General features: G+C 23.4%; 1 protein-coding gene across 1 annotated transcript in view; it reads left to right on the forward strand.

The window, feature by feature from the left end:
• Nucleotides 1-11,143, forward strand: part of LOC122497849 (probable citrate synthase, mitochondrial) — a 20,047-nt gene extending 8,904 nt beyond the window's left edge. The window contains exons 2-4 of the mRNA XM_043605200.1: nt 2,871-3,026; nt 5,911-6,834; nt 9,894-11,143. Coding sequence (XP_043461135.1) covers nt 2,871-3,026; nt 5,911-6,834; nt 9,894-10,160 — 1,347 coding nt within the window. The 3' untranslated portion in view covers nt 10,161-11,143. The remainder of the gene's footprint in view (nt 1-2,870; nt 3,027-5,910; nt 6,835-9,893) is intronic.
• The last annotated feature ends 823 nt before the right edge of the window (nt 11,144-11,966 follow it).

Genomic DNA, 11,966 nt, shown 5'->3' on the forward strand with positions numbered 1-11,966 from the left:
TTATCTTTATTTTATTAATAACTACCTCTTTAGAGACATTAAGCAACAGGGGAGCAAAGACAGCAATTTATTTCCGTGTTACTCACTCGATATTTTTTATTCCAAAGGCACAAACGTGGATTTCAAATAGCAGACGACAGGGAGTAAAAGTGATTCACTTGTTTGATATGTATGAAGATGACCTTCATTTTATCCCATGGGAAAAAAATAACGCATAAGAGTACATATGTATTATTTTTGCCCATGGGATAATATGAAGACCTTCCAAAAATTTATTTCACTTTTTCCTGTTTCGTGAAAGAAATATTGTTCGACGCCAATTTCAGGGACCTAAATATAGTTGAATTTGTTAATTTTTAATAAATTTGTCCACTGGTCGTTAAAATATTTTTGTTGATTTAAAATAAAATATTCTCATTTGTATACACAACATATTATTAGAGTACAGATTTAAGAATATTTTTTGTCATTCTGAAATAATAGAGAATGAGTTCCTGTGGTGTGACGTGCTCTGGCGATTTCACGTGGACATTATGAGCACGTGTCTCGCTGCCACGTCACGTGATATTCAATGACGTAGTTTCTTTCCACTAATGTAACATTTTGTATAGTATTAAAGGTATTAAATCAATTCAACGGCGATGAGTTTTCTTTTCCATTATTATAATTGTACAACAGTACTTACCACCTTATTGTAATTATCAGAATATAATGAATAATTTAGCCCCGCTGGAACGCTACAAGTTTTTTTTTTTTTTTAATAATCCTTTGGCATTTTACAGTTCACAAGTTATAATATTGTCGTTTTTAAAAACTTATTCATTATTATTCGATTTTCATTCGGATTCTGATTGCGATGGAAAACTTCTTCTCACCAAGAGTTTAGAATTTAATAGGTACTCGAATTTCTACACCAAATGCAAAATTCTTACTAGGAAATTTATCATAAAAGGGAAATTTTATTAATTTGCATTTTTTTCTTTTCTTTCTCACCTTCGGACGTCCCTTTAGAAAAGGTCAAATTATTATGACGGGGTCGTTGAATCTAACGTTTCTGAATAACATTACGTAATTCCTAGTATGCAAATGATACGATACTATACTGACAACTGACCACTTGGTAAGCCTAGTAACCGTCAGTGTTATATATATATATATATATATATATATATATATATATATATATATATATATATATATATATATATATATATATATATATATATATATATATATAAATTAAAAATTTTTAAATATTTTTTCTTTCAAAGACAAATTTCTTTTTATAGACTTTAATCTATTCGCGGTGAAAATTCAATGTCACTAATTAAGTGAAGGAAAAATTAGTTGTAATTGTGACGGACATAAACTCGTTAGATATGAGTATAGAACATACCATACATAAGACGTAATATTGCCAAGCGAGACAGTCGATAAGAGTGATAACATTGTTAAAGACAATCGTGTAATGTAACCTTCGGACTCTGCTTTGCAAATTTAGTGCAGTATTGTGTTAATTGGATCTAAAGTTTAAAAGATATTCATATATATAACTTTGGGACTTGATCATTTTTAATATCAACCGATTTATGTTTTTGTAATTCGCAGGGTGGAATAAATAATAAAAACTTAAAAAGTAACAATATTTTATTTTTCATCATTTTTCCTTTATCTTATTATAGTAAAAAGATCTTGTTTTTTTCTAATTATTTCACTAAATTGGAACATTAATTTAACACTAAATGTATATTTAATTTTCCGTCATGAATTCATGATAAAATGCATATTTTATGTCAGGTTAGGTAATTTTTTAATTTAATTACCCATTTTAAAAATGAGTATGTAATTAGTAATTTTTGTTGAAGAGAAAATAGAGAAATAAAATTTTTAAATTCATATTTAGAATTCGGGAAAAAATTCAAATTTATTATTGTAATATATTTTATTTTAACTTTGAATTAGTTAAAAAAAAAAAAAAACAAAATGTCGATCAAATTTCCGTAAAGAATCAATTGATAATGAACTTTAAAATGTCTCATCTTCATGACACTTGTGAGCAAGAAATCATTGTTTGTCTGTTTGTGTTTGATTCCTTTTACAGTCGCAATGAGATATATTAATTTGTCAAAAGTGACGAGTGATATCATCTTTTTTCTCTCGCTCTAAAAGCGTCAAATTTAATTTGAAAAGCATAAATATTGCAATATTATGATTCAATTTATCAATAAGTTCGTCATTTTTTTCAAACTCTAATTAATTTTCTTTTAACTTTGTAAAATATGAATACTAAATATTTATATTAAATATTTAATAATATAAGTAAATATGAATATCTACTGTAATTATTTACAATTAATTTCCCATGATTTTCATAATTAAAATTTTATCATTCTTTTCCTTATAGACACTTTGTTTTTTCTTAAATAAAATAAATAAATTTTTTCAGTACGAAAATTGTTCTTTTAAATTAAAATTTTAATAAAAATTTTCCTATTTGGCCTTAGGAATGTGTCCACCAAAGAACAGAAAAAAATTTTTTTTATAAAAGTTATTGCAAAATGAATTTTTTTGCAATTTGTTTTTTTAAATAAAATTTTATTTATCCTAAATGATTTAAATGAATAAAATTTGTTTATTTAATTTATTTATTACTATTAAAAATTTCCATTTTTAATTTTCTTATTTATTTTTTAATTCTTTACACAACTTGAATGAAATAGCGGAGACAAATTTTTATTCTAGACAAATTACCGCTGTTTTGTAACAATTACATAAATATAATGTCGCTTTTTGTTTTATCTCCTTTATATGAAGAAGAAAAATAAAGCTCGTAATTATTAATTGCACCATTTATACTCTTGTTTTTTCAGAAATTATCTACTGCGATAGCTCTGCGCTCATTATCTGCAGAATCTACGGATCTGAGAAAAGTGATGGCTGAAAAAATTCCGGTTGAACAAGAAAGAATTAAATCCTTCCGGAAGCAATTTGGTGCAACAAAAGTGGGCGAAGTTACTGTTGACATGGTAATAATAATTTCAGTTATTCTCTTCAATTATATATTATTTCAATAGTTCTCAAAATTAGTTTTCATTATCTTAAATTTAATTTGAAGGAAAAGAATTTTTTTTACAATTATTAACGAAATAATAAAAAATAATAATAAAAATTCTATTAATAAATAATCAAATTTTTTACATAAATTCAATTATTTTCAAAAAATATAAAAAAATTCTTGGCAGAATTTAAATTAATGTTATTACAATTTTAATGGAATTTCTCTAAAAATGTAATTATTCTTAAAAATTTTATTAAAATTCATCAAAGAAATTCAATTATTTTAAAAAGCCTTCATATAATTTATTTATCAGAATTTAAGTATCATTGTCAATACATTTTTGATTAAATTTCTTGAAAGAATTAAATTATTTTAAAAAATTTTAATGAAATTCTTATTTTTAAAAATTCAATTTTTTTTCAATAGAATTTTAATAAAATTCTTCGTAGAAATTTAATTAATTTCAATAATTTATCAAAATTCAATTATTTTCAATATCTAATATTTCAATAAAATTTCACAAAAGAATTCAATTATTTGAAAAGAAATATTATTAAAATTCGTCTGATGAATTCAATTATTTTAAAAAGTAATAAAATTCTTCGCAAACATTTCAATTATCTTTATAAATAATAAAATTTTTCTCCAAAATTCAATTATTTTCAAAAAATTTAATAAAATTCTTGGCGGAAATTTCAATTATTTTCAAAAACTTTTCTTAATTCAATCAAATTTTTTTACAGTGGTTCAATTATTTTTAATACAATTTTAATCTAATTTCTCGAAAAATTTTATTTAAATTCGTCAAAAGAATTTTAATTACTTATTTAAAAATTTGTTGGTAAAATTCTTCAAATGAGAGTTCAATTTTAAAAAACATTCAATTTTTCAATAAATTATTTACTTTTTGTATTTAAATAATTGAATTCTAGTAGAATTTTCTAATAAAAATTAATTTAAATATGATTTTCAGTTAAAATTGTAGATATCAATTGAATATTAAACTCTAAATTTGAATTAGTAAAAATGTTTTCTAATTTGAATGAGTGACTGACTTTTTGCTTTTGAATTAGCAGATTTTACTAATAAATAGTCGTTTCTACTAATTTAATAGCAAAATTTACTAATTCAAAAGCAAAAAAGTCAGTCACTAATTCTAATTAATAAACATTTTTACTAATTTAAATTTAGAGAGAAAGTATTATAGCGTGAATTTTTAGAAATAATTTAATTTAATTTTTTTGAAAAAGTTTAATTTAATTTTTTAAGTAAAGTATTTGAAGTTATTATTTTCTAATATATATTATGAAGAATTTCCGAATAATCGATGAAATTTCGTAAAATTGAATTGTAAACAAAGGAATTTGAAATTTTTCAAAGAAATTTTTCAAAAATTATTAAAAATAATTAATTTCAAGAAGAATTTTAGTTAAGAATTCTGGAAAACAATTAAATTATTTTCAATATAACATATTTCCAAAAATTCAAATACATACAAAAATAATAAAATTTTAGAATTATTTTTAACATTTTGGAGAAAACAATGTTCAAAATTTTTTATGAAAATTTATCAAAAAATTAATTAGTTTTTTGAAATTATACAAAATTTTTTTTAAGAAATTCAATTATTATTATATAATTATAATTTATTTTTTTCAAAGTGTTTTTAACAATTTTTGAAAATCAACTTTTGAAGAATTTTAATTGAAAATTTTGAAAATAATTGAAATTAAATTCAATTTTAATTGAATTCCTCGTAAGTATTTAATTTTGAAAGAAATTTTTAATATATTTCGAATAAATTCAATTATTTTCTAAAATCTTAATGAATCCTTTGAAACAATTAAATTATTTTTTCAAATAGTCAAATTCTTTGCAAGAATTCAATTACTTTCGAAACATCTTTAATTGAATTTCTCGGAAGAATTCAAATATTTTCATAAAATTCAATTACTTTCATAAAATTAAAATTTTGTACAATTATTTTTACATATAACAATCATGTTCAAAATTTTTAATCAGAATTCTTGAAAAAATTATTTTTTTTTAAATTATACAAAAATTTTTTTAAGAAATTCAATTCTGTTCGAACAAAGTAAATTAAAATTTTTTAAAATTTACTTTTTTTAGATTAATTAAAATTTTGGAGAAATCACGTTTATATTAATAATTAAAATTCTTTAAAAATTCAATTATTTTTTTGAATAGAATTTACCAAATTTCAATTGTTTGGGAATTTTTAAATTGCATATGATTAAAAAAAACTATTATCGTTGATAAATTATTTTTAAAAAATTTATGAAAAATTAATTTTCAGAATTTCTTTATTATAATTTTTTGAAAATTAATTAATAACTTAAAAAACATGGACAGTTACAATCATTATAAAAAAACTGAATTTTTGTATTTAAATAATTGAATTCTCCAAGAACTTTCGAAAAATTATTAAAAATAATTGATTTCGAGAAGAAGTTTGATTAAAAGTTGTAGAAAATAATTGAATTTTAAAAGAATTAAAGTTGTAATTTTTAGAAGTTATTAAATTTCAGAAGGTTTTAAGTAGAATTTTTGAAAATTTTATTCCAGTATAAAACCAAACAAGAAGTATTTAAATATTTATTTAACGAAGTTATTCAAGTTTTGAATAATTAAATTTAGAAATCAGTAGAAGATTAGAAAATACAAAATAATAAAAAATATAAAAAATGTAGTTTTAAAAACCTATAAAAATTCCGTTTTTCAATCTGGAAAAGTCAGGGAATTTGAAATGCTGTATAAAAAATAATTTTAAGTTTTTAAAATAGGAAAAAAATTTATTTTATATATTTTGAAACCATTTTTTTCTCTTGTAGATGTATGGAGGAATGAGGGGAATCAAAGGTCTAGTGTGGGAGCCATCAGTTCTGGACGCCGATGAAGGAATTCGATTCCGTGGCAAATCAATTCCCGAATGTCAGAAATTATTGCCGAAAGCTTCTGGCGGTTCGGAACCATTGCCCGAGGGTCTTTTTTGGCTGTTAATTACAGGCGATATACCAACCGAGGCGCAAGTTAAGGCCTTATCGAAAGAATGGGCATCAAGAAGTGCACTGCCAAGTCACGTAACAAAAGCACTCAATGACTTCCCAAAATCTCTTCATCCAATGACACAATTCTCAGCGGCAATTACGCTGTTAAATAGCGAAAGTGAATTTGTCAAGGCCTATACAAATGGAGTACACAAAAGTAAATATTGGGAAACTGTTCTTGAAGATTCAATGAATCTAATCGCTAAATTGCCCGTGGTTGCGGCTACAATTTATCGTAACATGTACAAGGGCGGCAAGGGAATTGGATCCGTTGATTCGAGTCGAGATTGGTCCTGGAATTTTTCGACAATGTTGGGCTTTGACAATCCCGAATTCATTGAATTGATGCGTCTTTATTTGACAATTCACTCGGATCACGAGGGTGGCAATGTCTCAGCTCACACTACTCATCTTGTCGGTTCAGCTCTATCGGATCCTTATCTATCGTTTGCCGCCGGTATGAATGGTTTGGCTGGTCCTCTTCATGGACTCGCCAATCAAGAGGTACTTGTTTGGCTGCAAAAACTCCGTGGCCAAGTAGGCGAAAATCCAAGTGACGAGAAACTCAAGGAATTCATTTGGAATACACTCAAGAGTGGACAAGTGGTTCCTGGTTATGGACACGCTGTACTTAGAAAAACCGACCCAAGGTACACCTGCCAGAGGGAGTTTGCCTTGAAACATTTACCCAACGATAATTTATTCAAGGTAATTTTTATAATCTCATTTTTTAAATTTATTATTAGAAATAGAAACAATTCTAACTAACTAACTTCTTATACTTACTTTTTAAAATAAAATTAGCAATACTTTAAAAATAATAGAATTTAAAAATTTTCTAATTTAAATTTTTGTTGAAAACACTAAAAAAATTCAATTTTGGAGAAGTTACAAATAATTGCAGAAATTCAATTATTTAAAGAAAAAGAAATTCTTATAAAATTCAACTATGTTCAAAATTTGAAAAAAATTCTTTTAAAAATCCCAATTATCTTTATAAATAGCAAAATTCTTCTCCAAAGTTCAATTATTTTCATAAATGTCAAAAAAATTCTTGTCCTAATTTCAATTATTTTCAAAAATAAAATGCATTTTTCTAATTTCAATGATTTACAATATTTACTATTTTAATAAAATTTTCTAAAAAGAATTCAATTGTTTAAAATTTTTTTTATAAAATTGTACGCAAACATTTAATTTTTATAAATTTTATTGCAATAATTCAATTATTTTCATAAATAATAAAAATTTTTTTAAGGAATTCAATTATTTCCATAAAAAATAATTAAAAATTCTAGAAAATAATAATAGAAATCAAAAAACTATTTTCAAAAATTATAATCAAATTCTTCAAAAAGATTCAATTATTTTTAAATAATATTCGAAATTAAATTATTTTCAATATCTAGTATTTTCATGAAATTTCGCAAAAGAATTCAATTATTTAAAAGAAAAATATTGATAAAATTCATCCACAATTCAATTATTTTCATAAATAATAAAATTCTCCTCAGAAATTCAATTTTTTTATTATTTTCATAAATAATAAAACTCATCGCAGGATTTCAATTATTTTTAAAACAATTTTACAGAAATTGCTCAAAAAATGTAAATTATTCTTAAAAATTGAATTTCAATTTCTCGAAAAAATCAATTATTCAAAGAAATATTTGTTTAAAATTCTATTGAAGAATTCAATTATTTTTAAATATTTCGCCTATTTTTTTCGTCGCAGGAAATCAATTATTTTCAATAATTTTTAAGTAATTCTGCAAAAGAATTCAATTATTTTGATAAATATCAAAATTCTTCTCAAGAATCCAATTATTGTCGAAAATTTTAATTAAATTCTTGGCAAAATTTCAATTATTTAAACAAAATTTAATAAAATACTTTGCACGAATTCAATTATTTTTATAAATTTTAATGAATATCTCGTCAAGAATTCAATTATTTTTATAAATAGCAAAATTTTTCGCAAAAAATTCAATTATTTTCAAAAATTTAAATAAAATTCTTTGCAACATTTTAATTATTTTTAAAAGCTTTTCGTAATTCAATGTTTTTAAATATTTTCTATTTTCATAAAATTTATCAGCAGATTTAATTATTGAAAAAACTTGTTGATACAATTCTACGAAAGCATTCAATTATTTTTATAAATAATAAAATTTCATTTATGAATTCAATTATTTTCATCGCAGAATTTTCAAATATTTTTAATACAATTTTAAATAAATTCCTTGAAAAATGCAATTATTATTCAAAATTTTATTAAAACTTGAGGAAAGAATTCAATTTTAAGAAACATTCAATTGTTCAATAAAACAATAAAATTCGTTGCAATAATTCAAATATTTTCATAAATAACATTTAATTTGTAGCAGAAAATTAATTATTTTCAAAAATTTTTAAGTAATTTTGCAAAAGAATTCAATTAGCTTGATAAACAACAAAATCGCATAAATTCTTCCCATCAAATCAATTATTCTAAGGAATTTTAATAAAATTCTTTTCTAAAATTCAATTATTTTGATAAATATCAATATTCATCACAAGAATTCAATTCTTTTGAAAAGTAATAAAATACTTTGCAAAAATTAAATTATTTTCAAAATTTTTTAAAAATTCTCGTCAAGAATTAAATTATTTTTATAAATAGATTGGGAAATTCTTCTCAAGAATTAAATTATTGGCAACAATTTTTTTTAAATTCTTCTCAAGAAGTCAATTATTTTCAAAAATTCTAATAAAATTCTTCTCATGAATTCAATTGTTTTCAAAAATTATTATTTAAATTCTTCTCAGGAATTTAATTATTTTTAAAAAATTATTAATTATTATTATTAATTATTATTATTATTATTATTAATTATTATTATTAATAATTATTAATTATTATTAATACAATTCTTCGTAAAAATTAAATTTAAAGAAACATTCAATATTATTTATTTTTGTATTTAAATAAATGATTTCTCGTAGAATTAAATTATTATTTTTCGTACTTTTAACTAACAATTCTGTAGAATTAATTTTTTTGAAAAAGTTTAATTGAATAATAATTGATGTTTTTGATTTAAAGTAGAACAGGGTGTCTAACGGTCAGGGAAGTCAGGGAAAAGTCAGGGAATTTTTTTGGTCAGGGAAAAGTCATGGAAAAGTCAGGGAATGGCAGAAAATTTCATTGAAAGTCAGGGAAATTTCTAAAAATTTATACAAAAATTAAAATTTTTTGTGAATAGAAAATTTTTTTAATTTAACAAAACTTAGAAGATTTTTATTATCGTTTGTTGCTATTATTAGATATTAATTTATTGTTAAATATGTCAGTTACCATATTTTTGTCGCAAGAAAGCAAAAATAAAATTAGTAAAAAGTCAGGGAAAAGTCATGGAAAAGTCAGGGAATTTTTTTCTCAATCCTTGTTAGACACCCTGTAGAATTTTAGTTAAAAATTCTAGAAAATGTAAATTGAATTGAAATGACACAAATAATTTTGAAGAAATTACAGTAACAATATTCTTATAATAATAAACTAATTATTTTGTCAGTCGGTCATCTTTAATTATTATAAAACATAAAGAAATGGATCACTCCGAGTCGAAGACTCGGAGTGATCGATATCTTTATGTTTTATAATAATATTCTTATGAGTTGTTCAATTTGAAAAGGTTTGAATTTGAAATTTTTGAACATCTTATTTTTTAAAGAAAAAAAAAAAAACAAAAGTATACACAAAAATAATTTGAAATATTCTTTTTCAGTTGGTATCGCAGGTATACAAGGTTGTACCTCCAATTCTTCTGGAAACAGGAAAAGTAAAGAACCCATGGCCAAATGTAGACGCCCATTCGGGAGTTCTTTTGCAATATTACGGAATGAAGGAAATGAACTATTACACCGTCCTCTTTGGAGTGTCACGCGCTCTAGGAGTACTCGCATCACTCGTTTGGTCTCGAGCTCTTGGTCTACCAATCGAAAGGCCAAAATCTCTTAGCACTGATCTCCTCATGAAGGCCGTTAAGGCTTAAAATAACAAGCAAATTATCATCCTCGCTCCAGAAAAAAATAATTTATCTCCACTCGAAGTCATTGTAAATCATCGAAGATCACGTCATCTCAAATCGGAGCTAGACTATGTAATTATAGAATCAACTCCAAAATCTCGTCCTGAGCGACTGACTTTTGTCGAAGAGTTAAAATAGACTAAAAAAATATAGAGAAATTGAAATACCTGGCATAGAAAACATTAATTGTTGTATCACCACGTGTTCGAAAGAAAAATAGCGAAATTAATAAATCACAAAAGCATTGCTGTTTATTATTGTTGATGAATAAAATGGGAATATAATTTCTTCATTTCATAAACAATGGTATATAGTAGTGCTCCTATGACGAGTATTCATTCGTATAAAGAAATATTCTTTTCTCATTAATAATGCTAAACCTTTTAGTCTCGATGGATATTCTTCTTGATTTTATAGAAATCAATGTAATGAATTTTCCTAACTGAATTGTAATTATAAATTATTTAATTATTTTAGCATGTGATGAAATGAGAACACATAGACAATATTGCATAAGTATTAGTGAGAGCAAATCCTAACAATTGTTGTCTAGAATAAATTATAGATTTGAAAAGAAAAAGAGAAAAAGCTCTTTGTGAATAGTACTTGAAACTGAAATGTATTGTGGTGCTAGAATTATATCACCTGATTCGTTTTTATTTTCAGGACATAATCATTAAATTGTATTAAAACTGTTTTTTTTTTTTTTAGAAATTTATCCAAATGAAGACAAAAACATTAGAAAGTGCCTGAAGCACCATATATGATTTTTTTTAGGAAATCCGATAAATAATTAACGAAGCTATTTCGATGTGACAAGTCGGCTCAACACGTTTATTATTAATTTGGGAGAATGAGTCGTGGTAGATCCACGGCTGCGAGTATGAATGTGTGTGTGCTGCGCTTTATTTATAATGAAAATCGAAAATAAATAGAAATCAGAATTATTTCATGTATTTCGATTATTTTTTTGTCATGTAATCTTAACTAATTAACAAATTACCCTTTGTAAGGTCTCATTTCGTGAGAGTGGAAAGGATAGTATCACCCAAGGAAGGTTTATAAATTTGCAGATTTAAAAAATATTAATTAGAACGAAAGATTCAATTTTGTCAAAAAATTGAAAATTTCCAAATTTCCAAACTAAGATGTAAGTATAAAAATGCAGGGCTCAATCTAGATCTGTAAATTTGATTAAAGTCCGTTTTTCTTCAAAAAAAAGGTCCGTAGTTTGATTAAACAAGCAAAAAAAAATTCGTAAATTGTTCAATATAATTTGGAGAAGTTACAATTGATTGCAGAAATTCAATTATTTCCAAAAGTAATAAAATTCTCCTTCGAAATGCAATTATTTTCAAAAATTTAAATAAAATTCTTGTCAAAATTTCAATTATTTGCAAAAAATTTTCTAAGCTCAATGATTTTTAATATCTATTTTAATAAAATTTTCCAAAAGAATTCAATTATTTTTTTAGAATCTAAAATTATTAAGAAATTCGGTTTTTCGAATTTTTGATAATTTTTAATAATTTCAAATTTTTTCTAAAGGGTGAAGACTATTAAATAAGTAAAGTGTTTTTGAAGAGCACAAAAATAGTGAAGCTAAATGCCATAAAAGAGAAGAAAAAATGTTGAATTTTAAGAAATTCGGTTTTTTGAATTTTTAATAATTTTTAATAATTTCAAATTTTTTACCAAAGGGTGAAGACTATTAAGTAAGTAAAGTGTTTTTGAAGAGCCCAAAAATAATGAAGCTAAATGTCATAAAAA

The sequence above is a fragment of the Leptopilina heterotoma genome, unplaced genomic scaffold (assembly GCF_015476425.1).
Source record: "Leptopilina heterotoma isolate Lh14 unplaced genomic scaffold, ASM1547642v1 Lhet_14, whole genome shotgun sequence".
Lineage (NCBI taxonomy): Eukaryota > Metazoa > Arthropoda > Insecta > Hymenoptera > Figitidae > Leptopilina > Leptopilina heterotoma.